This window comes from Accipiter gentilis, chromosome 15, assembly GCF_929443795.1.
Source record: "Accipiter gentilis chromosome 15, bAccGen1.1, whole genome shotgun sequence".
Lineage (NCBI taxonomy): Eukaryota > Metazoa > Chordata > Aves > Accipitriformes > Accipitridae > Astur > Astur gentilis.
Genome location: NC_064894.1, coordinates 12,576,127 through 12,601,478, shown reverse-complemented (window position 1 = coordinate 12,601,478; position 25,352 = coordinate 12,576,127). Strand labels below are relative to the sequence as shown.

The window sequence follows — 25,352 nt, the reverse complement described above, 5'->3', positions numbered from 1 at the left end:
GTAAGTGAGCAAACGAGAGAAGTATTCAACTGCAGTGAATGAGAAACTGATACAAATCTTTTTCTTGTTTCTTGCAATGTTATACAGCTATCTTACCTTTTGCAGAGTTCAAAGATATTTAGCCCAGTTTCATTTTTTCACATGTCAGATCTTCTATGATTTCTCCCTACTGTGATTCTTATCCTCTTTTGTATTAAAAAAAAAAATTGCCTTCCATGCCACAGAAAGGCTAAGTAAGAGCTCCTGTTGTCAAATGTAATGGTTGTAGATTTTTGCCACCAGAGAAGTAGCTGGCAGAAATTCAGAGTTTGAGATGCTTTGTTCCCTCTCACTTTTAATTCAGATTTATCATTTCTGACAGCAGTGTCCATTTGATACAGCAGCTGGAACCAATACGAGATTAAACATTAGACAGAAAGGAGTATATGAGAGTTATTTAGTGCCTGAACTGGGAAAGCTGGGTACTGCATTTGGTAGCTGGGAAAGAAAACTGTTAGATTTCCTTGGTTGGGAAGCTGAAATATCTGGGAGCTTTTCAGGGATACTCTAGTGCACTAAGTGAGCAAACTTAAGCCTTACTTTAAATTATGTGGTGAAGGCTCTAATTTTGTAGTTCACATTTTCTTCCTGTATCTGTTTTTCCATGCAAGACTCACCTGCTATATTTATTGTTGAAAAAATGAATAATTCTCTTGCTGACAAAGTATAGTAAGATTTTGACGAAACCTGGCTATAAGGTCAAGCAAAAATTCTGGTCAGTGAAATGTGTTTTTCACAAGCTTTATTAATTTTCTGAGCTGCTTCACTGAGCAACTAAGAAGTTACTTTACAAGAAGTACAGCTTACAGCTGGAGTTTTAATCTGATTTTTGTCTTTGTAGTGTTTGTTGAAATGTAAAATAATTTGCTAAAGAATCTTGTTGTATTAGATCACTGCACAAATGCAAGTTGAACTCAGCCCTAAAGAGCTTACAGATGACAGTGTCAGGAAGGCATCAAATGTGTAAAAATGAAGTGATAACCATAGACTTAAATTATAAACTACTAAGGAAAGACAGGATTTATTTATGGAATTTGGTATTGCAGAAGCTTAAGCTTAGTCTCTTCTAGCCTATAGTTTGTTGATTAGAGCACTTTAAAAGGGCAAAAGTATTTAATTGCATTGTGTTCAGCTTTTGATTTGATTTACCATTCAACACTTACGGCTTTTAATATTAAAACTCTTTTATTAACTTTTAATCTAACAGAGGAGAAATTATAAGTATTTGAAAAATAGGATAAACTATATCAAAGGCCTGTAGAAGATGCATGTGGTTTTGTAGTAACATAAATTCTTTTTTACAGGATTCCATTTTGGACATTAAAGTACCTATATTCAAAGGACCTGGAGAATTGCCTGAAATTAGATCTTACATGGAAGAATTCCCATTCCCATTCTACATGATCCTCAGAGATGTGAATGCGCTTCCAGAAACTCTTAGTGATGCACTCAGACAGTGGTTTGAACTGGTGACCGCCTCAGACACTTTGTAGACTTTGTAGACAAAGTCAATACCTGATTGCTGCTAAACTGCTGAAATACATGAAACGGCATTTCATCGGAGAGTTCATAAGGTCTCTTTCTAACTAGGATTAATGTGCAGGAGCTGCCCTCTGGCAGTCCGACTGCCTAAGAACAAAATGGTTTAGGTGCATTCTCCCACGTTTGTCAGAGGACAATTATGCAATGGTGAGACTGTGGTCTTCTTTCATTGCCTATTCCCACAAGTAACGTAAAACTTTCTTCAACTTCTCTTGTAATAACTTATTACTTTTTAAAAAAATATGTATTTGTAATGTTCACAGAGGTAAAATTATTCCTGCTACTGTCTATTGCAATAAGAAAAATCAGTCTTGCTTCTGGGAAGGCATTTCTGCATTAGAAGAACTTCAGGTGTCTTGCAAAAAAAGCATTCTTTAGCTTCACCCATGTAGCTGGTGCCTCTTTGGGAAGGAGTGGGGGAGCAGGGGAAGCAGACGGTTTTAAACAACCAAAAAAAAAAAAGTACTTGAATACTTGAAACTGTTCTGCAGTCTAACACATCCTATTTAATTATTGCCGATTTTTGTCTGACAATATCAACAGGGAGTTTTACGAATAATGCCATATGATCATCCTTATATTATCAGTTTACACTGTGAAGTTTGCCCCTCTGTCCAAGGCAGACATTGAGGACGTTTCATTAATCTGATGTCTTAGAGCATGGACATGACTCTTCATTGCAGAAGCTATGCATCTTATATTGTCTGTACTAATAAAAAGAGGTACCACTGTTTGTAATTATGATGTCTGTTCTTTCAGTTGATCAGAGCTTGAATAAATTAACCAAATTGCGACATGGAAATCCTGTGCATTCTCTAGCAGTGCACAAATACAGATTTTTATATGAAAATGTGTTGTGGTTTATGTAACTTCAACACCCGTCCTCCTTTTATGAGAGGGTAATGCCAGCACAGAGAGTTTTGATTAGGGGTCCAGTCTTTTGACTTCTCTCAGTGAAAATCTGAAGGAAATTTAGTTTAAATGCCCCTGGTCTAAACTCTCTTTGAAGATCTTCTTTGCCTACAAAAATTGAAGGTGTCTCATTCTAAGTGTGGTGCAGGAGTTGATCAGAAAGTGGCTGGAAACGTGGGTGCATTCCCAAAGATGTGATCGTTCTCTTTGGCTTCTAGATAGAAGTATTGCTGTAGCTGTTCTGAGATGCAGCAGTGGCAAGATCCAGAGGTGTGAAATGGCCCAGCAAGGCCGTTTCACGTATTTTGTTGCTTTGCCACAGCTAATCAATGATAAGCAAATTTCTGAACTGCAGACTTAAGAGGGGAACTCTATCCCCTCAGAAGTTAAATGTCAGGTACTATATACTATCTTTCCAAGGTTCTCTAGATCTCTCACACGTGTATACAAATACTTGTGTGCTTTGGGAAGTTTAACTGCGGAAGTAGGTGGGTTTAGTTCACTAGGTAATTCTCCAGAATGTACTTCATTTCAGACTTGTACTGAATATTTGTAGTAGTAGGAAACTTGGAGAAAATATTTTGGAAACAAACTTCTCTTTCGATTGCAAGGATACACTTATGGTGCAAATCGGTTTGTTGCAGGGGTGTCGTTACAGCCTGAGACACAATTCTATCAGCAACGCTTACTTACTGCGCAAAGGTTTAAACCAAGTTTTTTCTCTGTAATTGCCAAAGAGCTTGCACTGTATTTGGTACAAGCAAACGCTGAGTAAGTAACACAGAAGGGAAAGGCATCGGTTAACTGTTGTTTTTTCTCTGCAGGCCGGCTCTGTGACTGTATCTGGGTTTGACATTCGTTGACGTAGCAGTGGTAAAGAAACAATCAGTGCCTTGCGCCGTTAGTGACAATTAGATGTCTGGACAGAGCCTCAAGTATGTAAAAAGGTGGAAAAGGTAGCTTGGTGTCCTGTAGCTGCTCAGGTGCCTTCTAGCTCCACTCGCGCTGTCGTAACGTGACCCTACCGTTAAATGTGTCAGTCTTGCAGCTCCACCAACCTTCAGAGCACACGGCTTCCACCGCCCCTTCTGGGACATGCCCGTGTACTGCTTGCTCCTCGGGTGCTTGGTTTATTGCTGGAGCTCGTTTGCGGTTTCGGAAGAAATGCAGCAACAGGCCAGGAACGTACCCTCCGGCACGCTCCGGTACAATTTCTGGTGCCCCTTACCCCGGTACCTCGGCTCCCCGCAGCCCAGCAGGCCCCGCCGACCCTACCCCGCGTCTTCCCCCCGACCGGCGCCGGCAGGAAAATGGCGGCCGCTGGGCCCCGCCCGCCCGGGGAGGGCTCGGCGGCGGCGGGCGGGGCGGAGCTGCCCGTCATGGCCGCCAGCCGTCTTCCGCCGGGCGCCCTCAGCCTGAAGCAGGTACGAGCGGGCGGCTCAGGCCTCCGTGTCCCGGAGCTGCGGGGCCGAGCTTTCCCCCCGGGGCCGCCGCCGCGGTCCTGAGGGGACCCGCTGGCCGGGCTCGCCCGCCTCGGGCTGGGGCCGGGGCGGCCGGGAGGGTGGGCTGGCGGTCGGCCTCGTCACGCTGCATCTTGTGCCGACGGCCGGCCCCGGGCAGCGCGGCGGTGGGCACGTTCGGTACGTCCCTTTATAGGAAAGGCGAGTGTCTTGGAGCGGGGTCCGGGGCAATGCCGCCTCTTTCAGGGGAGAACTGGCGGACGTGGCGGTCGTTGAAACGTCCCTGGGAGCAAAGGCACCCGCTGAGGGAACGGCGCTCAGCAGGGTGTCCTCTGACAGCGGGCTGGCTTCCCTCTCTCCTTCCCAGTTCCTGAGGCGACAGCAGGTTCTCCACTTGTACAGGAAGATCCTGCGGGCGATTCGCGACGTCCCTGCTGAAGCAGATCGCCACTATTTAAAGGCCTGGGCCAGGGAGGAGTTCAGGAGGAATAAAGATGCGACGGAAGAGGTGAGGGTCGGGAACCCGCAACCCCGAGCGCCTGCCCTCGGGAACGGCCGGTGCGCTGGCCTTTCTTTGTCACGGCGGTTTGTTTTGTAGGTGTCACTTCTGGGCTGGTAAGAAGTCTCCTGGTACTAACGTCTCTTAAGGAGCATTTGTGCAAAGAAATAACTCGGCATCTCTCAATATTACCCCCTCTGTTGGCAGTAGTAATGTTTCTCTGATTTCCAGATAATAATCTGGACTTAAAAAGCTAAAACCCAAACAAATCCTGCTTACTTAAACCACGAATCAGAAAATACTTAATACAAATATTAGATAACTAACATAAACGCTCAGGCTTTTACAATGATAGCTTCTTTTTTCATCTTTAACTATATTCAGTGATATTCATCCCAAATAAAATTAGATGGTTGTGCATACGAAGCATGTATGAAATGCAGAAACCTTTACATCTCTTGTGTGTTTCCTGTCCTCCGCTTTCTAGTTTGTTCCTTTTTCTAGCCAGTGCTCAAGGAACTGGTGGCTGCATTATGCAGACAAAGCTTTACAGTACTTAGATAAAAATAATAGTGAGAGAAACATCCATTTGCTCTGTAAAACACCTGTATTCATGATGTCCCTGCGCCAGCTGTCACTACTTACTTGCGAAGGGGGTAGAGGCGTAAAGAAAACATTATTACAAATTTGAATCCAGTTCAAAACTGAGTTTTAAAGCAAAACCATAAGCAGTCCTCAAACACATCATGAAGGAACTGGAGAAAACTAATTATTTATTCACCTGTTTTTTAACCATCTCAGTGACTATAGTGTTACTTCACACAAAGAAATAGATCACAGTAGTGCTGGTAAGAATTGTATGCGTTTTAATGTGTGCTGGTAAGAATTGTATGCGTTTTAATGTGTTAAAACGGCATGCTTGTTGTGTAAAACCTGTGCCGTGTAGATGGTCAGTTCAGTAGATTCCACTTTGTTTTACAGGATGCAATCAGGATGATGATTACTCAAGGCAACATGCAACTTCAGGAACTTCAAAGAACTCTTAAGCTGGCAAAATCCTGATCTTAATTTCGTTGACAGCTGGACTTTCATCTGCTGCAAACAAGCATAGTATTTCTTGCAGAATGTGGTTACAATAGTAGCCTTTGTGGACAACCTGGTAACGTTTGAAGGTGGACTCTACTGCAGTGGGGTTTTTGTTTGTTGGTTGTTTTTTTTTTTTCCCCTTCCTCTTCTTGGTTTGGTTACCCTCCCTTGTGGAAATCACTTAGACACAAAGGACTTTAAAGAACTGAATGGATATAGCATGGGCTGTGGGAAAAGCAGAAAGCACCAACAATTACAACAGCAGTGTTATACCAGGGAAATAGAAAATAAACATAAGCCAGATTATTTTGTCTGTTTTCTGTTGTGGCAAGTTTAAGTGGTAACAGCTCTTTCTATACTGTGTGAAGGATTTTTACCAAAATTGGGCATTAAAAAAGCATCTGGGATAAATAAATGGGCCCATAACAAATAAACTTGATAAAACATAAAGAAAATGTTTTATATGTAGGTGTTGATTTTCAGTTATAGCTGAAGAAAACTTAAAAGAGGAGGTCTTTATATATGAAAATGAGAGATTTAGCCCCAGAAACGGTTATTACCAAGTTAACAGGAAGTACCCTTTACTTAGTATTTAAAAGTCAATGTAAAGTAGAATTACAAATAGAAAATACTAACTGCAAATATTGTGGTCTGTTTTTTGAAATGTTGTATTACTCCACTTCTAATTGTTAGCCTGCAACTGTTCTTACCTTCCTGTGAATTGCAGTATATCTTTTTTTTCTTCCATATAATTTAAAAATGTCAAGATGAGTCTGGGGTTTTCTCAACATCAGTACCCAGACAACAGTAGATAGATACCTGACTATCTAAGTATCTGTGAGGTGAGGTGGTTTCAAGAGATGCAGGAACCCTTCTGTCTCCCACCCTGCTATTACAGTTCACTTCAGGAGCCACCTGCCCTTGCCAAGATGTCTTTCAGCTGAGTTAGTGAGCTGGACTGCCCCACAGCAAGTCCAGTCAGTGCCACCGCACAGGACAGGACAGTGTTCCCCCTCCAGGCTACAGGAGGGAAGAAACACCCAACTCGGGAGCGGGAGGTGTGCTTTTTGCTGGAGCCAAACAAAGAGTCTTTAAAGCTACATACTTCAGCAAAGCTGCTTTGCAAAAAGCTGCTGCTTAACAAGAAAGAATGCCTTTTTTTTGTAGAATCTTTTCCTATGATATTAAGCTTTGTAGTGAAGGATGTGGCTCAGGCAACCAGTGAGGCTGCTAAAGAGTGCGTGTCTGTATAGACAGAAGCCTTTGAGCTTCTAACCAGTCCATGAAAAATAGGTATGTAAACATTCTGTTAAAAATCTAAATATTGTTAAAGTTTTCTGGTAGAGTATACTGACAGAACATAGTGTGTTGGGGGTTGATTTTTCACATTACCAGAAAATTGTTTAGAAAGGAGTTTTGACTGAACAAAGCCGTAATCAACGTGGGTTTTTCTTGCGAGTAGCCTTCCCTTCCCCTTCAGCCAGCGTTTTGATTTCTGCTCCTTAATTGTGAGACTTTACCCTGCCACCTCATCACAGTGCTTTCCATTCAGAGCCCTGAGCCTACATTACTCTTTCGACTCCAGGTTGTATGTTTCTAGGTTGTGGCCACATAATCCAGCACTAGGTCATGCCAGGCAGTGCCCTGGACAGCTGTTGACTTCATGAGTGCTGCTGCCCGTGATCTGCACTGCTTTGTGGGCTTATCAAGATAAAATTGCCTGCCAGAAGCCTTTGGGAGTCCAAGTACAGTCTGTTACGGTAAGTAAATTTACTCCAAGTGTGTCCTGCAGAGAAGGGTAGATAATACAGGTATTTTGTAAAGAAGTCCTTCAACTCCAGTAGTTTTGAAGGAGGGAAGACTACAGAGGGGAGTAGAAAGGAATTGGCAGAAAGTGCCTCCCTTTATTTTACAGTACACTTGTTGGCTTCAGAAAACCTCTAAAATCAGTACTCTGCAGCCAAGTTACTGTGTTAAATTGCCGCTCCAGTGGCTACCGTGGTAGCGTAGTTTGTATGATGTGAGGTAGATTAGCTAAAGCCACAGCCGTTCATTTCCTGTGCACTCGTGCAAGCTCAGGAGCGTGTGTGTAATCAGCTGTACGACTCAGCCCTGGGCCAGTAATTTCTGAAATGGTGGGTGTGTGCATCGGCTAACAAATGGCAGGCGGTCCCTGCAGCCTCCCTTGGGACAGCTGGTAGACCCGGTTTCCATGTTTTATAGCCACAAACACAAAAGCTTAGAAGTTGAAGTCCAATTTTCTGCTCCCCCTTCTGAGTCAAGTGAGGAGGTTGCGTCCATTTTCTCTGGCTAGAAAACGTTACACCACAGACTTCTGAGCAACACTTACTTTAATTGCTTGGCAAAACAGTCACTATCAAGATGATACAAAACTTAAATAGCATGCTTCTGCATTCCTACAGTAGCTTAAACAAAACTGTAAACATATGAAAGTGTCTGTATTAGACTATAGAAGTCAGAGCAATAAAACTAGTATTTCCATAACTGCAGATACACTTTTCTTGTCTTGACAGTGCATTAATAGGAACTTTAAAAATTTTGTTATATAATACAATTCTCTTTGCTTTATACATCTGCTAAGAAGACAAAAGCTTAATTAGTCAATGGTGTCTTCAATACTGTAAAGTATTTTGTATTGATTTTAGGGCTCTTCAGTACAGAAAAAAAAAATCTCTTTCTCCTTGGCGTAACAGTACTATCCTGTGTTTGAATTGGTTTTGAACAATTGGTCTCTCATGATCTGTTAAGTAAACTTACTTTTCTAACAGAATCTGATGGCGCCTTCTCAGAGGTATAGGGAGGAAACCCTAAAGGAGTGCAGACGCAATGAGTTACAGTGCCTCTGGTGTATTCAGCGTCTGTCAGCCTGAACGTCATTGTAAGTTTTTATTTTACAACAAAACACATCCATAAAAACTTTAAAATGTTGTTGAGTTCTATTTTGTGGGACGGTTTGTGAAACCAGTCCTAAGACCTGCAGCCTCATCAGGGCCCAGCCTCTCCTTTTAGAGATACAAGGGGGGAAACAGAGAGAGGAATCATTCAGAGGAACAAAGGAAGACAGTCTGGACAAGGTGTCCGGGAGAAAATCCTGACTCTGCAGGAAAAGCAATATTTGAGTACAAGGAACCAAGCTTTCCCTTCTTCAGGTAAAGGACTTTTTCAAGCTTCAGTAGTAGAGAATTCAGCCATTTGCTGCTTGAAGGAAATGAGATATAAAAATTATGCCTAACAAGTAGAGCACTGTTATGGTAAAATATTTGCCATCCATGCCCTAAACAAATCTTCTCAGTCACATTAGCGGAGTACGGCCCCGACAACCGTGTAACCACAAGGAGCTTTGCAACCAGGACACCATTAAAAAAAAAAAGGCAAATCTAATTTAGCATTTGTTTCAATAATGGAAACCCAAAAGAAAAGCACAGTGGCAACTGAAGCCTCTGTACCTAATGGGATGACTCACCTCGGCACCTCCCTGTGGGGTGGCCTGGCCTCCCAGCTGGACGCCTGCATCTGTCACCAACGTGGGCTTGTAATTTGAGTTGGTTCTGTAGCTTCTCTCCATTGGTGAGAGAGGGCATGGGGAGTATCTAAATAGTATCAATAGCCCTTCATCGCTAAGGAATTTCTGTCAAAAGCTCTCAAACATGCTGAATCTATTTCAGTATTGGTGTTGCCATGTGTTTACATGTAGCATACAGCGGAACCCTCTAGCCACACATGACCTATTGTGAAAATAAGGAAATTCCCTTTTCAGAAAGCAGTTTTGGTTTCTAATGCAGTTTGTTTTCAAGCAGCACCTGGAAATTGAGTGTGCAATATTTAACAGACTCTTGGAAATAACAAAGAAAGGATCTAATCTGCAGCATTTCATTGTCATCAGTACAGTCTGCATATGAACTCTCCTCAGTTCTGGAGTTTCCAAAGTTATTTCTACTCCTGAAAAAGAGCATTTTGTTTGGATGTAACAGGCACTACGAATATATCTCTCTATCAGTATTCCCAAATGAGTCCTGTTGCTTGTCTTTACCCGCTTGGTAGATGCTAGCTCTCTTTCTGCACCTTAGTCCTTAATTTGCTGAGCTCCTCTTCTAAGCTTTTAATATGCTCCTTGAGCGCAGCTTTGTCCTGCTGCGCTTTCTGATTAGCTTGGCACCGGGCTTCTTCTATTTTCCGTTCATACCACTTCTCCATCTGGGTGGAAACGGCCTCAAAGAAGTACTGTGTTATCTCCAGGGCCTGGGAGGTGTCTCTGAGCGGAGGGGCAGGCGGCTGTCCCGCAGGCAGGGCGGGGGGCTGCTGCTCCTGGCTCTGATGTGCCCCGGCGTGGTGCAGAGCTTTGTGCCTCGACTGCCCGCTTTTGCTGGATTTCTTCGTCTGAGTTCCTTTGTCGATGAAGTAGCCGCTCTGTGGTTCAGTCTTTGCAGGTTCAGTCAAGGGCTGCAAAGCAGCTTGAACCTTAACGTGTCTCAATTTGGAGCCCAAAAGCTCGGAGGAGGGCAGCTCCTGCTGGAACCTGTGGAACGTGCTGGCGCCAACAGCTTTGTCCTTTGGCCTGACATCTTGAGCAGGCGCAGAAGACGACACTGGTCCGCCAGCAATTAACTGTTGCTCTGTACCTAGAGAATAAAGTGTATACATATATACTTAGAAAAAGCTCTGCCCATTTACTTTAGCATTCAGAAATCTTCGTTGTTCAGTGAATGATGCGGTTTCCCATGTACCGTGCTGTGTGTACATCATAGAGGCTTATATTAGTTTATCGCACCTTCACAGTCAGGTGATACAATAGAGTCATTAAAAGAGAAAAGCTGGCTCAGGCAGAGAGACACTGCATTGCGGCTGTGGGACTACAGGCTGACAACAATCAAAGGACTTCATCAGAAGGACATGTAACAAAGATCAGGCTAGACTGCCAAAGTAGTTTATGTCTGCTGATATTTATGAACCCCCTGCTTCTACAAAACTTGAAGCCTCACTAATTTTGCAAAGATAACACATTTTGATGCTTCTGAACTGTTCAATACAGTATAGCTCACACTCATGCCACCATAAGATCATCTGTGCGGTCTTCTGCCTTTCTAGTCTGACAGGGTATCCAGGTCCATGTCTGTTCACTTTGCACAGTGTTTTGGGGGGCATATACAATGTGTATTACAGAAGCCCAGGGCTCTGATAGTGCTCTCCTTGGCTGTGGAGAACTGGCCCTTCTGCCTGTCTCTTTTTTTTCCTCAAAGCTTCCCTGGCCAAGCACAGAAAGGTGGCTTGAACTGTGTCTTCAGGTGGCCTTGATCCCTTAATGGGCTTGAATGTTCTCAGGTATTTTTGTTCTTGTCAAATGAACTAATAATTAAACAGACTTTGGTTCAAGAAAAGGGAAAAAAGCTAGATGTTTATTCTGTATCCTTGCAGTTTGAATATTGACAAGTATTTGAGTTATTGAACAATTAGTATTTTAGGTTCACATCACTACCCTGTCATTATAGGCTCCACGCATCTGAAGAACACTAAATACAATACACTTTCTTCAGTAGACTTTGGCTAATCTGCACACCTTCCTGACAGACAGCAGGGTGGGAGCAATTCTGACTGGGAAGCTGGAGAAATTTCAGAAACCAGAGTTATTCAGAGCATCAAAGGACTTGGCTTCAAAGAACACAGTGACACGGAAACATCAGGAGGAGTCAGTGGAATTCCACCCAACCGTGTCTTAAAATATTCCCAGCAGCTGCCTTGAAGTGTAGTCTAATGCCAAGACATTAGGCGTATGGATGGGGGAAAGCGCACAAGCCAGAATTAACATTTGTGGTATTAACGCAAGTATCCCTCAGTTAATTAGCTCGCCTTTGAATGAATATGACATTTAAGTACCTGACAAGGTTGTACCCGATGCACCATCTTGTTGAATGCAAAAATGTTGCCCAAAGCTCTGTTCTGGCATCTGGACTCTGCTCCTTCCCCCATCTTCTGCGAGGCTATTTGGAAGCGTGATATAGGAATGCTGGTGGGAGCCCTCTGACTGCAGCACGGGCTGGTTGGCTTTACAGTCCTTGGCACTGTGGGGGTTGTTCTCAGTATCCAGGGTCTCAGTGAGAGACTCACAAGTGGACAAAGTTGATTTTGGTCTTGATGATCTGGAATCTCCAGAAAGCTTGAGCTCCAGATTCTGAATCTTCAACATGCACCAAGTCTTCAGCTCATCGACCAAGGAAACCTATAAGGAAGAGACTGTAAATCAGACGATCCTATGATTAGATCCTATGGTTCTCGGGCTGCTGAGGACATGTGGCAGGGACAAAGAGGAGCAAGGCAGGGTACCTGTGGGCTTAGACTCCCTGTACAGATGTGCATGCTGCCACTGGGAATATTTAAAGGACTGCAAATCAGAAAAGACGAAGAACTATGCATTAGCTAATGAAAGGCACCCTCTTCAGTCCAAGCTACCACCTCTTAGATTTGAATGTGCCACTTCAAATGCAACCCTCAGTCCTCTGATCAGGGATGACTTGTTTAAATCATGCAGTCAACAGCACCTTCTAAGTGCAAGGAACATCATGTGGTCAAAGCTGCCATTTGTTAAGAGTGAAAATTCAAATTGGACACTTGGGACACAGCTTTATACCATTACCAACCTCTGCTCCTCTGTTCATTCGGTGATAAAGATGAGTCCCACACTAAATGAGAAATTACTAACAGCTTTCAAATTACAAAGGTGCTTAATAAGTGTCAGCTGCAGAGGCATGTGCCAGTAATCATTTACAATATGAGTGGCTCTTTTATCCTCTTGTTCATATGACATCACAAATTTAGGTCAGACCCTCCCGTGCACATGGACAGTTAGTCCATGCATTTAGTAAAGCTGAACTCATTTTTTCCAGTAGTTTCAATTAGACCCAACAGAACAGGAACAGCTGATATCACTTAATGGTAATTTCAATTCACCTGAGGTATCACTCCAGTATCTCATTTCTTAAATGGAGATTACAAGGAGATGGAGCACAAGCCTAGACATTCAGAAGCCAATCTAATAATTACATCTCTTACTATGAAATAAAAACTAGAGCTACCTTAGTTTGGTAAGTACTTTTCTTTGGAAAAAAGTGTTTTGCATGTATTAGACCGAAGTATCTTGATCAGTAGTTTATGCTAGGATTATCACAGCTGGCAGTCTTTTAACATGGATTTGGAACACTTACAAAAAGTCAGGACATTTTACTAGCACAAAGTGTATTTCTCAATTCTTAGAAGAATACCAATAAGGAGAAAATTAATTGTTTTTTAAATTTACCCGTGTGACTGGAGAAACACAAATTTCTTAGCATTTTTTAATGGTGAATTTTTGCAGAAGCTACAAGGGCAAGAGCTGGATCTCTGCAGGAACAGTTATTCTTGTAATGCTGGTTAAACAAGCATACAGAAAGAACTTGCCTATTGGCAGTGACACACAGCTTGGAGATGGTGCACTGTTGCCAAAGTCAGAGAGAACTGCAGCCTTTTAATACGTGGGGAAAAAAAAGATCAGACAGAGAAGGGAGAGTTTCCCAGGGCACACAACCAAATGGATGAGAAGTAAAAGGAACAACACAGATTTTAGCCTTTGTTACTGTTTGCAGATGTTCTTGCAGACATCCTTTAATGAAGCAAAAGCTGAAAGCATAACTGTTAAAAATATAGCGGTAGGAGTTTTTGCAAAGCACTGTGTTCAAAAAAACATTTTTTGTTATAGATCCCACGCTTCAGACCCACCAAATTAAATTGTGACATTGGGACTGGATTTCACATTCCCCATTTCTAATGCAAAAGCTTTATAAATTTGGTTTAGAGATAAAGGTGGTGGGGATAGGAATAATTCGGTCTTTGAAGCTCTTCTGCCTGTTCCAAGAGATGAGATAAATCTCCCAATATTCCCTCTGCCTGCTAGAACGAAACTCTTGAGCTGATCCATCTGAGCTAATAGGGAGTAGCTGTTTCAAGCCCTACCTGCCGTTTCTCCCCCTCAGTTTTTTCCAACTCCGTGTGCTGTTGCAGGCGGTGAAGGCACTCCGTTCTCTCTGCGGACAGCCGCTCAGCCATAAGCTTGTCTAAAACACGGAGCTGTGGAAAAAAACCCACAATTTAGCTGAGATGATCATGTTAAAAACCAAACAAAACCCCCAACTGTGAACCTCGTAAGTCAAAGTTCAGTCTGTCTTTCAGACTTCTTTTCTAGGAATGCTGCCAGCTACAATTAGATGTAGCTTGCAAAAAGGTTCAATCACAAAATTATCAATGAATAACAATTACATTAAAAATAAAAAATAATTTAGAGGATCTTGAATCTCAGTGCAAACAGAATTCAGCAAAAGGGATTTTAACAATTATGAACTGACCAGCTGTGGGACTGCCTTCTGTCTTTAAGTTTCCCTCTTAGGGCCTCAACCAGTTTAGATTTATTGTCTAAAGAAGCACCGGAGGCCACTTAACACATTAAATGTGTTTTTCTCAAAACCCTAGTTTGCAACATTAGATCCCTATGGAATGTCACAGTTCCCTGGTCTTGAGTATAGTTTCATTTTTACAACACAAGAAGCAACAAACGAATCATAACAATGAAAATATTCGTTAAGTTTAGGATATGTTTCTAATTGTCATGTGGGCAAGCTGACCTCTGGGTCATATTCTTACTTGATGTTGAGTTTTGCTTTCCATCTGGCCCAGCTTAACATTCATCTTATCTTGTACTGTCCCAAACTCAGCTTTTATCTCTTCCACCGTTGCCTCCAGCTGATTCTCCAGTTTATTTATCAGGGGCTCACAACGACATCCATTTATTGGTGCCTGAAAGGAGTCATACATTTACTTGCTACATCCCACGGTCCCCTTACCGCACTTGGAACATTATCACAGCCTCCTTGAGTCAGTCTTGGGCTCTTCTGTACCATGTACCGTATCTCGCCTTCCTGATAACATCTTACAGTAGCTCAGCAAACAGGCTATTAGTGGGAAGAGCACAGACTAGAAAAGGATTGAGCTGATTTATATGGACACATCCTAACACACAGCAGTGTTGATTTCATTGGGGCTACAAGCAGCAGTGAGCTCAGATCACGTATGCTGTGGTACTGTGTGCCATGTGAGGGCATACCACATTATAGGCCTATACCCCATGTCTCGATGCTGTAATTCTGATCTGAGTTTGTGGATGCGTGTGGTTTTGTGTGCAATTGTTTTCTAACCTAATGCCAACAATGTGCTCTTTTCTTTATTTTTTTTTTTTTTTTTTTTTATGGTATGGCAAGGTCTCACTGCTCCTGTCCGCGTCTACGCTGCTGGCATTCAGCTGACCCTTTGCTGTGCGCACCGCTGCCTGCCTTTGGACTCGCATGACACCGTCCCAAGGCTCCTCTGCAAGGGGAGCTGCACTGACCACATTTAAATCTCTCAGGAAGATGGTCACAAAAGGCTCCTTTAAGCGAGGACAGCTAATCCTCATCAGCTTCCTCTGCAGTCCGCAGGCAGAAATCGGCTGCTTCAAGGGAGGAGCCCAAAGCGGCTGCTCTGAATCTGTCTGCAGAGGAGCCTCCCTCTCTCCTTTGGCCCTGCAGTACTGTTTCAGAAACTGGGGGTTGTTGCCTTGGCAGGGGAAGGCGGGTAGTTCACAGAGAGCTAGAGAAACCTTCAGAAATACATGTACTTAAGAAATTCTGTTTGTTATTTGGGGTCTGAGGGCATCGAAGACAACAGACAAGCAAAAAGGGGAAAGAGAAGTGTCATGTATTTCAGGAAATACCGTAAGGGAGTCTAGCTCTATTAAGCTAATCTTTGCAAATAGATTAGATTGGTATACAAATCCTATCTGCTCTCTGCACCTTTCTTCCCGTTCCCCAAGTCCTTCCTACTGGCCCATCCTCCTACCATTGGATCCTAGGGGCAGGGAGATACTCCTTTTAACGTATGAAATGTCCTTCCTGATGTCTGCTATTAGGATAATCCCATAGTGCCCCTGTCTGGAAGTTTCCCAAGTGTTACACAGTGAGATGCTTGGAAAATATGGCCAGTAAAACCTCTGAAGTCTGACTTGAGTGATCTTCAGAATCTGCTGAACTTCTTAACTACAGCAAGGGACTGAGGAGAGCTGGTCGATGGATGTGAGAAGCTAAGGAAATGAAAGGATTAACCTCCCAGAGGTACAGGAAGGCAATATTAAGAAAACAACAATATAGATGTTTACACTGTCTACAGGGTAATTTGCTGACTGTTTTCATGCTTTTTTATAAATGTGTACTGGTAAATACTTGTGTAATAAAATGAGTAAAATGTCAGTCTCCAAACTGGAATAAATGCACATGAGTGGGTAACTCCAGGTTTCTTTGTCAATCAATTTTTGCACAGCTCCTGCCTTCAGTAATCCTAGAATACCCAAAGACATGTTGCATTAAACAGGAAGAACTGAAACAAAATGTATCGAGAGTACTCAAGCTCTTGGTTTAGGTAGGAAGCTTCAGTGCTCACACGTGGCTCTCATTTATTTTCCTTGGAAAAACTTTGCATTTCCTGTCGGAAATCTTGATGTTTCAAAGTGTATCATAAAAGCTCCAGTGTCATTTCCAATCCCTGTTCACACCTCATCTCCAAAAAGGAAATACTTTGTTGGTCAAAACTAGTTAAGTATGTCTTCTTCAACACGCACAAAGCCAGCTTACTGTTTACCAGACTTCAGGCCAAAACGCAGCTGAAGCCCAAACAAGGAAAACAAACTCACAGTCACAATTTCATACCCCTGAGAGTGCAGTTAATCGAGTGCATTTTCCACCCGTTAGCTAACTGTGCCCCAACTCCAAGCGCTGCTCACTGTGCCTCCCTCCACGAGGGCAGCAGCCGGCTCACCTGCATCACCTTCCCATCCTTTCCTCGATAGAGCGTGTAGAGCTGGTAGGCTCGGACCTCGTGGGGAGGGGGTGGAGAGGAGCAGTGATGTTTACTTCTGCGCTTAGGCACGTTTTGCTGGGGCCGAGGGAGTGTCTGCTGATCAGCTGGGGAGATGGGGTCCGAGAGTGCTGAAACCTGCTTAAAATACACACAACATTTTCCCTATTTATGAGCCCCCCGGTAAACTATTCCTGGTGGGAATGGGACAAATCCATTGTGGCATTACGGCAAAACGCTAAATTAAAACACCAATCCAGCTGCAGTGGCTGGGCACAACCTCGGTGTCTGTCAGCACAATAACCAGATTTCCACACAAATCCAGTTCACGTGACCCTCAACAACAGAATTACGTCCCACCAGAAATCGGTTTTGTCTGAAGACCATCTCTGCCCCTGGAGCACGGCAGGGCTGCGGCCCTGACTCACCGACACACCAGAGGGACCCCTGTACTATTGCTCAACCACTATCCCTTCGCTCTCTGCTGTTTTAAATCTACTGATACCTTTTCCTTTGGCTTTTTCTTTTTGCTCTTCTTCCCTTTGGGATCTGGTGAGGTTGACCGGGGTTCACCCTTCAGATCGCTCTTCCTCTGCGGTGGCTGGTCACTGCTCGGCGTGTCGTCAGCAGCTGAGACGCTGCCCTGCTTGAAGCAAAGACAGGGAGTTCAGAGCCGTTGCAGAGATGAGGAAAAGGTGCCTTTTCTTCAATTTCCCAGTTTTAAGCTGCTCTGCACGTGTGAGTGGGCAACTCTTTAGCAGCAAAGCATGACAGACTGCCTCAGACAGCTGCTGTGGTCACGCACAAGTGATGGCTCCGAACAGATTTAGTCCTGATGGGTTTTATTTACACTCCCTCCTTGCAGCAGATGCAGCTGGTAACGCCGGGCTGTACCTTGCTCTGTACCACTTCATCCCGTGGTACCGACTGAGCGCGCCTTTCCTCCTTCAGTCTCTCTCTCTTCTTTCTCAGGCTTCTTCCACGGTTAAAGCGTGAGACCTGAAGGCAGACCACACTGTTACTCAGTGATGTCACGCTCTTTCCTACCACAGAAGCCAAGTAACAGAGCAACCCCTTTTCACCTCCATCTAAAAGGCAATGGATAAAGGAGAGTGCGCTGCCAGATGGACGCCGATGGGCCAAGCAACGTGGGTGTTTATAGCTGTGAAAACACACCATCACGGACTGAGCTAAGTCTATCGGGGCATTTTGCTGTCCCCTGGAGGGGTGAGCACCTCCTCCTATGTCCTCCTGTGTCCTCAGGCCGGTTGCCAAGCCCAGCCCTTCTCACGCAGAGGTGACAAGGAGGAGCTGGGCAGGGATCACGCCTGGTCTCATACCAGAACACAGAGCCCTCCTACATGCCTTCTGGTTGAAGAGCACTGTAGCATTTCACACACAGCAGCACAGTATAAGCAGGAGCAGCCATCCTGGGGATGGGACATGTCCGAGGCAGGCAGCAGAGTGACACAACCCAGGAGCTTTCAGGTACAAGACGGCTTTCTAACCCCCGGGCCACCGCAGGGAACAAGTGCCTCTGGCTGCTCCATCCTCTGCCAGTCAGGACAGTGGGACCTCTGACAGCGCTTAATGCTGAGGTTTAATGTGCACACCTTGCTGGGCTTGGGGGCTGAAAGCCTCCACATCAACAAACCTGAGGCCAGCACACAACGCCAGCAGAAACATAGGCACCTTTCAGAGCAGAAGATTAAGGACCAGGGGATGTGATATCTCAAGGTTAACTGGCCTCAGGTCCGTGTGTGTATGTGTGTGTTGGGGAGAGATTTGTAACATACCTGTGATGCTTTAGTGAGGAGGAGCGCAACCTCAGGATTATTGTGCTGTCTGGCAACCTCTAGAGGGGTCTGACCTGCCTGAGAGGAAAAAGAAAACAGCATTTCCTTCAAAACACATACTACTGGAAATGTGGAATTTCTCCACCCAAGGTTAGTACACACTCTGTATGCAAGAGTAAAATGACTAACTTTCTTCATTTACCCAGATTTAATTCAACTCTAACACCCAAATATTTTCTTCCAGCACAATGAAGAGTGTTGAAAGGAGTCTGCATTAATACAAAATACCAAAGAAACTCCGGATCCTGCTTACATTGTTGACAACGGATGCATCGGCCCCTGCCTCCAGCAGCAGCTTAACCACCTTCCTGTGATTTAGAGCAGCAGCTACATGGAGCGCAGTATCCCCTGCCTGCAAGTTAGAAAGCAGAAAACAACCTTGTAACACAAGTTCTTGGGTCTCACCCTGCAGAAATCACACCCTCCTAGAAGATGCTCGGAGGTCAAAAGACCTACACTTACTGATGCAACAACTAAGCTTAAATAAGGCCTGGTCAATAAAAAAAAGCAGAGTTGGGAGGAAGGGGACAGGAGGGGGCAAGGACCTACTTCAGCCTGGTTTTGAGAAATGCAGCTGGAGTGCTGATGATCTGGTTTAACTAAACCAAGTGACACATGACGCAGCTTGGAGACAGCCCAGCTCTACTGCCAGCAAACTGATACGACATCTGAGGGCAGAAGTGGTTTTCCCACCACAACCTTCCTTTTTTTTTTTTTTTCAGGTTTGATTATTTGGTGCGCAGGTGGTCATGTATCACATTACTCAAAAATAATCAGATAAGCATCAGCAGTGAGATGGTTGGTGTTCTCTTCATGAGATACCTCAAGAAAAACAGGTTCTGGCCCGAAGCCAGGAGGCAATACAGGTCCAGCACTAACACACTGGCCTGCCCTTGTCCTGTGGCAGTGAGGTGAAGACGGCTGTGATCAGATTCGGGCACTGGTAACAGAGCCAGCAACTGTTCAAAGGAGACAGGACACGTGTATATAATGCCCTCCTGTCCCCTTTGCCTTGCATTTTACCTTCAGAAACAGACTAGTGGAAATCTATTGCTTGTTGCTAACTTGGATAAGGCGTATTCATCAATAAAATCATTATACGTGCAAATATGCAACAATTTCGGGTAGTGCTGGGGAATGAAGAAAAGGGATGTCTCTCTGGGCCAGGTTCACACCAGTTAATCTTAATATTCAGTGGCTCATTTTGCAAGTTAAAAAACTCATTTCCAAATAAAATTACGTAGTAAATTTAACATGCTGAAACCCATTTTGTTTGCTGTAATATCTCATATCTAAGAAACAAGATTAAATGTACAGATCAGAAAACATCTTTATGATCCTCCACTACACATGGAAAATTTCCCAGGAACATGAGACAATGCGGTTAAGCACCACATAATCTGTTTATTTAGCAGATTTAGCACATTTTAATGTACTAAATCCATTCCCTTCTACCACCCAATTAGGCTATGGTATAGGTACGGCAATCAATTACTTCTCTATAAAACAACTATGGACGATTAATCCTAGGTTAGACTGATCATTACTTTGAATTTAAAGCATACTTCTTCACTTTTATGTCCTTTTAATTCCCCCTACCACAAAATGTAGCAAAGTATTCCAGAGGAATTCACACTGTTGTAGCATCTGAACGTTAGTGAGTTCTGCTTCACAATGTCTCTGTAATGGCCATAGGATCATTACATCCTAGTTACAGAGGAGAAAATGGGCCCCATAAAATGACTGAGTGTCTTGCCCAGTCCCATTCCGCACAGGACCCAGGAGTGCCAACTCCCAGCCCTACGCCCCTACCCAAACCCCCTTCCTACACCAACACATAATTGCAGAACCTCATAAATAGGCAATGCTTTAAAGAAATGATGCAAATGCGATGGCAAAATAATAACTGCTATGCCATTACTTTAAAGTTACCCTTAAAAGCTTAGGCATTTAGTGGTACAGTGAAACACAGAGTGAAGCGGGATTACTTGGGTAGGAATCCCTCTTCCCAACAACTAGCTGTATGCAAAGGGCGCAGAGACGCAATGAGGTTCATGCACTGACCTGGTTCTTTTCATGGACAGAACAGAAAGCACTGAGCAGCACCCTAACGATGGGCAAGTGATTATAACGAGCAGCCACATGCAGACAGGTATCTCCTGCCTGCAAACAGAAACAAAGCTCTGAGCATGTAATCGCAGTAAGAAAGCTTCCACTTGTCATGTTCAGGGATGAAATAATCCTATTAAACCAAAAAGAGCAGTAAGTGCCACACACCGCCACTGAACAGCAATGCTGTCTTCTCTGCGGTACAAAATCTACTATCATGGGTGGGAAGGTTTAGCAAGAGCTGGGGTCAGGCAAGGTGGGGGTGCAAATTCTTTAACCACTGATGGGAAATACTGGAATTATAACATGCTGGCTTACTGCCCTACAAAATCTGATTTACATTTTTACATTAAACCTGTTCTTCTGAACTGCAAACCAATGTGATTTGGAAACTCAACTCAGTGTCGCACATAATGAAGAAAACATGACGAGTGGGGCCAGAGCAGCATCCCCACGAGGGGTGGCACATGTGCAGCTGGGACTGGGAGCTGGGAGCAGAGCCCCACGGGTTTCCATTTCTGTGTGCCTCTGCCCACCTGGTTGTCCAGCAGGGACAAAAACATCTGGCTTCCTTTTGTAAGTTTTTTTTTTTTTTTCCTTTGCCATGCCAGAAATCATTACGAAATAGGAGGAAAGCTGTCTGAAATTGAAGTCACCTTGAACGTACCTCATTTGACAGACCGACACACAGTATATATTATCTGTCTCAGTAAGGGCAGGTCTGAAAACTTTCACTCCTCTGGCATAAAGCCCTTTTAACATTTCCATCTTTTTGAGAGAGGAACCCTTTTGCAGAATTGCATGACAGTGTATGGGTCAGGGCATCGGGACCCCAAAAAGCAGCAAAGGACCAGCTGCCTCGGTCTGTGCAACAGCAAAACCCCCTTTGGCTCCTTCCATCCCTGCTCAAGAGATGGGTACAAGTAGTGCATCGTTCAGTCCTATCAACAGCATTCCTGTACATGATGTATACAATGGTTTGTTAGTGGGTTTTTTCAACAGCATTTATAATAAAAAATCACAGCTTAAAGCATTTTTGAGTATTTCTACAAGTTAAAGCAATATAGCTAGAAAAAAGGAACACAAAAATGAACACATTCTTTTCAAAACTCACATTATTTTTGAGGTCTGCTCGAGATCCTCCAAGTAACAAAACACGAGTACTCTGGGAATGGCTATTCTGGCAAGCCAGGTGAAGAGGTGTGTTACCTGCCTTAGAGAAATAGAGGAAAATACAAAAGCCATATTTAGAAATTGGACATAAGCATTAAAAAATAAAACCTCACATGTCTTCCCACAAGAAGATCCACCCAGGGGTCAGAAACTGTCACTGTTATTTTCCCAAAGATATGAGCTAAATGAACCTGAAGACTGAATATACCCTCTTCATCCTGGAAATGATTTATCTGGGACATAATAAAGGCAGAAACTGGACAGTCTAACAATATCTGCATTGGTCAAATCTGTTTGCAGGAAGCAAAGACTCTAGAAGCTGTCCGGTTCATGAATATCAAACAGCACTATCAGGTATTTCATTTAAAGAAACACAATTCTTGTGTTTCAGGTTGCCCCCATGCACACACACAAAGAAACACGCTGCCACGGCACGGCATCTCTGATCTCAAGCAAAGCCAGCCGCGACTGCTGCAGGGTGCTAGGCAGGTGAGGGTCACAACAATTTTTGTTTCCTCATGATCATAACACAAACCAGCTCTAAGTCTGGGTGGGTCTGTAGGTGCTCTCACAGGGCAGGATGCAAATTTTAAAGTATTGGGAAGCTTCAATGCTCAGAAAGCATGCCAGTCTCCAGCCAAGATGGGAAGGGGAAAAAAAAGCCACCCAAACCCCAGACAATCACATGCTAAGGTTCCTGAAAGGAGCAAACACGCAGTTTTTATGGATGGAAATCAAAGCAGAATTTGCTTGTGTATTGTCTTTGTAACGCTGTGAAGGATTTTATGGGTTTGACAAGTTTTTCTGGCAGCATTTGGCTTTTGTTGGCCTGAAAATGTTTGGGCTTTTTGGCTCTTGGGAGCTAGAAATGAAATAAGCTCAGGTAAAAAGGTTTCCCGTGCTTACTAGGCTACCTGTTCACCTTGATTATGTCCTTTAATTTGTCCCCTGTGCTCTCAAGACACAGATCAAAGCTGCAGGGTTTGAATTACAAAAGGCCGACTCTTAGATGTGGTCTTACGTCTTCAGTTCCATGTTACAGACTATTTCAGGCCTGAATGTAGTCTCTAAGCCGTGGCAGATGTGAATATTTTCTTTCTCAGCTAAATTGCATTTAAGTGTCACTTTTTTTCCCTCCTGGGTTTATATTTGGAAAGCCTCTGCAATGTCTTTATCATTTGCTGTTTGGAAGGTCGGCCCTGGTGGGAAGGCAGAGAGGTCCTGTGCAGCATGTGACGGGCGAGGACCTCAATGCTGGGAGAAGTCACGGTCCTGGTGCCTAGGGTCAGGGCTCACAAAGCAGCCTCATCTGGCTCATCTCCCACAGGGTGACAAATCTCTCACCGGCTTCTGTGAGAGTCGGTCTGAGTTGTACCAATCTGGGGGTCTTCGCTGGTCCACCGAATCTTCACCGAAATGTACGGACTGATGGAGGATCTAAAAAGGCGGCTACAACTGATCTCATGGAATGATCTATCACTGTGGAAGAGTTTTTATTAAGCCAACTTGACTGAAAATAAACTGCATCTCCAGGGTGATTCCTGCACAGGAAGAATACAGCTACCCAGGTGGTTTACCCATGTGTTGGTTCCGTTCCTCAGATGCCTGCCTGACTTGCCTTTAAAATCCCATGTGTCCCGTCTTGCCTCTGCTTTTCACTTAATATAGAAGCCGTCTGCAATTGCTCTTTTATATGCTGTGCTCGAGGTGCTGTGCTGCACGAAGTACATCCGTACAAGTATTCTCCAAGCAGTCCCAAGAGATATTAACCAGGAGTTACAGAAAACAGAGAGTCAAATCTCTCCCGTCTTCTGCTGCTTAGCAGGGTTTGGCAAATCTAGTAGCCTGTATCTGTCCCATCCAGCCAAAATCGCACGATGCCCAGGTGTAAGTTAACAGCCCGCAGGGTGCTCCTGCACATGACACTCAGCTTTGGCTGCCAGAAAAGCTGTCAGAAAGATTATGCCTTGTTGTCCGTAACATAAAAAGTTGAGAGACCAGAGAAAACATTTTGGGATTAAATAGACTTAAGCTCTTCATTTTTCTTGAGATCAAAAGGGGTAAAAGCACGTGCCTGTGTGCAAGCATGCACAATTCATGCATTTTTCAGCAGCTCCTGAGGAAAGATCCTGTCCATTAAAAAACACCCAAACAGTGAAATGCAAAGGGAGAGGATTGCCTAGGTAAGACATCAAAGACCAGCACAGCAGCTCCTCACACAGTATTAAAGTCTGCCAGTCATATTTCAGACATCGACCCTGCTGAGCTATTCTGTGCACATGCTTTCCAACAGAGGTTGTCTCCAGTTGACATACGCTGTATTGTAAGCTAAGTCTTCTAATACCCTGAGGTATCCAAGCATGCAGGATAACCAGACTTGCATCTTAAGCCCAGAGCCTTCTACAGAAGTATATGTATATACACAGACAAGGGTATCCAGGGATAGGAGTATAATGGCTCACAAGACTATAAAGTCAAGCATAGGAAGTTTTCTAAAATATATCTGATACGAATCTAGGTGAACATTACAGCAAAAATAGTTACAGAAAATAAAATTTGGAAGTTGGAACAATATAAAAGAAAGAATACACATAATATAATATCAAAGATGATGCAATTACAGACCACGAAGTGACCACGACTGTACAAACATATGCATATATACTGCATATGTACATATGCACATACAGAAACACTATGTCCAGGCAACATGCCTTTTTACTCAAAAACTTAGACTTTGGCCAGCTCTCTCCTTTCTTCCCTTTCTTCACTAGCTCCTTTCAGTTGTCGTTTTAGAGACACGTTTACCAAAAACTGCTCAGAGACCCCATAAAGCCATCCCAAAGCCCCCTCAGCTGTAACGAAGGACACGGTGCCAACCGTGCGATCTGACTGATCCATCGGCACAGCAGTCCAAACGCTGACTCAGCTCACATCATAGCCTGCTACTGCCACTTCCTAGACTATTCCATTAACTTTTGAATTAGTGAATTGAAGAGAAGTCTCCCACAGGTATTACAATTAGAGTGGAACTAAAACCTCTTGCTTTGTTATTCTCTCCTCTAAACTGCTCTCAAGGTATTATAAATACCAAAAGGAACATAATCCAGGTTCATTACAAGATTTTGGTAGGAGCATACACTAATATATTAGGAAGAACTTTCTAACAAAAGATACACTATTTTTTTCCCTCTGTGGCTTACATTCCTTTGGCTGTTTAATTTCCCCCCCAAAATGGATTTTGAATGCCATTTTCTATTAGTACAATTCATTTTCATTTTAAATCACACCAATCACAATGAATCCGCTTGGTATAAATTAGAGATTTCCACAGGAATTGCAGCGTTCCTCAGCTGTAATTAATGTATCATTCAACGCGCTACTGAGTTCCTCCTGCATCAGCTGTCAAAATATGAATTTCCTAATGCCTGTGGAGGAACCATCCAGGTGTAATAAATGCAGAAAAAGAAGAAAAAAATCCCACTAGGAGCTGCGCCCCCACCCAAGGAGAAACACCACGGCCAGAAATCTCCAGTGCTGAGTATCAGCCACCTTACACCAGAACGGAAAGCTCCTCCTGCATGGGTCTCACCTTGTTCTTGGCAAGAACGTTGGCTCCTGCTTTAACGAGCACTTTGGCAGACTGACTGAATCCATGCCAACAAGCTTCATGAAGAGCAGTGTTCCCATCCTGAAGAGCACACACACGAGAGGAGAAGGTTATCACGCTGTGCCCACAGGCAGAGTAAC

The 25,352-nt window shown here is 43.8% G+C and overlaps 3 protein-coding genes across 15 annotated transcripts in view; 2 read left to right on the top strand and 1 right to left on the bottom strand.

Annotated features, from left to right (window-relative positions):
- The window catches only part of MDN1 (midasin AAA ATPase 1), a 103,209-nt gene extending 99,456 nt beyond the window's left edge, over positions 1-3,753 (top strand). For 4 of the 8 annotated variants that reach the window (XM_049818330.1, XM_049818328.1, XM_049818332.1 and 1 more), the window contains one exon: positions 1,344-2,375. In XM_049818330.1, the coding sequence (XP_049674287.1) occupies positions 1,344-1,532 (189 nt within the window). In that variant the 3' untranslated portion in view covers positions 1,533-2,375. Of the gene's footprint in view, positions 1-1,343; positions 2,376-3,317 lie in introns of those variants that run through there. The other 4 variants (XR_007508266.1, XR_007508265.1, XR_007508264.1 and 1 more) reach the window with 4 other exon arrangements.
- Positions 3,754-3,825: 72 nt separating this feature from the next.
- Positions 3,826-7,117, top strand: LYRM2 (LYR motif containing 2). 2 transcript variants are annotated; one of them, XR_007508271.1, is made up of 4 exons: positions 3,826-3,917; positions 4,321-4,461; positions 5,434-5,611; positions 6,437-7,117. XR_007508271.1 is itself a non-coding variant. In XM_049818365.1 (3 exons), exons 1-3 carry the CDS (start codon positions 3,873-3,875, stop codon positions 5,512-5,514), a joined length of 267 nt encoding a protein of 88 aa, XP_049674322.1. In that variant the 5' UTR covers positions 3,826-3,872; the 3' UTR covers positions 5,515-5,844. The 2 variants fall into 2 exon arrangements, 1 of the variants encoding a protein (XP_049674322.1); XM_049818365.1 differs by lacking the exon at positions 6,437-7,117 and having other exon boundaries at positions 5,434-5,844.
- A 754-nt stretch (positions 7,118-7,871) lies between these two features.
- ANKRD6 (ankyrin repeat domain 6) overlaps positions 7,872-25,352 on the bottom strand; it is a 108,952-nt gene continuing 91,471 nt past the window's right edge. For 3 of the 5 annotated variants that reach the window (XM_049818337.1, XM_049818338.1, XM_049818339.1), the window contains 12 exons: positions 25,195-25,293; positions 21,544-21,642; positions 20,385-20,483; positions 18,574-18,672; positions 18,261-18,338; positions 17,359-17,463; positions 16,970-17,107; positions 16,426-16,605; positions 14,224-14,376; positions 13,540-13,653; positions 11,431-11,773; positions 7,872-10,178 (listed from right to left, as the gene is read on the bottom strand). In XM_049818337.1, the coding sequence (XP_049674294.1) occupies positions 9,604-10,178; positions 11,431-11,773; positions 13,540-13,653; positions 14,224-14,376; positions 16,426-16,605; positions 16,970-17,107; positions 17,359-17,463; positions 18,261-18,338; positions 18,574-18,672; positions 20,385-20,483; positions 21,544-21,642; positions 25,195-25,293 (2,082 nt within the window). In that variant the 3' untranslated portion in view covers positions 7,872-9,603. The remainder of the gene's footprint in view (positions 10,179-11,430; positions 11,774-13,539; positions 13,654-14,223; positions 14,377-16,425; positions 16,606-16,969; positions 17,108-17,358; positions 17,464-18,260; positions 18,339-18,573; positions 18,673-20,384; positions 20,484-21,543; positions 21,643-25,194; positions 25,294-25,352) is intronic. The other 2 variants (XM_049818340.1, XM_049818341.1) reach the window with 2 other exon arrangements.

Bases quoted from the DNA above. Each gene is read 5' to 3' on its own strand.
- LYRM2 (XM_049818365.1), top strand. From the start codon at position 3,873: ATGGCCGCCAGCCGTCTTCCGCCGGGCGCCCTCAGCCTGAAGCAG. The intron at 3,918-4,320 runs GTACGAGCGGGC...TCTCCTTCCCAG, and splicing joins GCGCCCTCAGCCTGAAGCAG to TTCCTGAGGCGACAGCAGGT. The intron at 4,462-5,433 runs GTGAGGGTCGGG...TTTGTTTTACAG, and splicing joins ATAAAGATGCGACGGAAGAG to GATGCAATCAGGATGATGAT.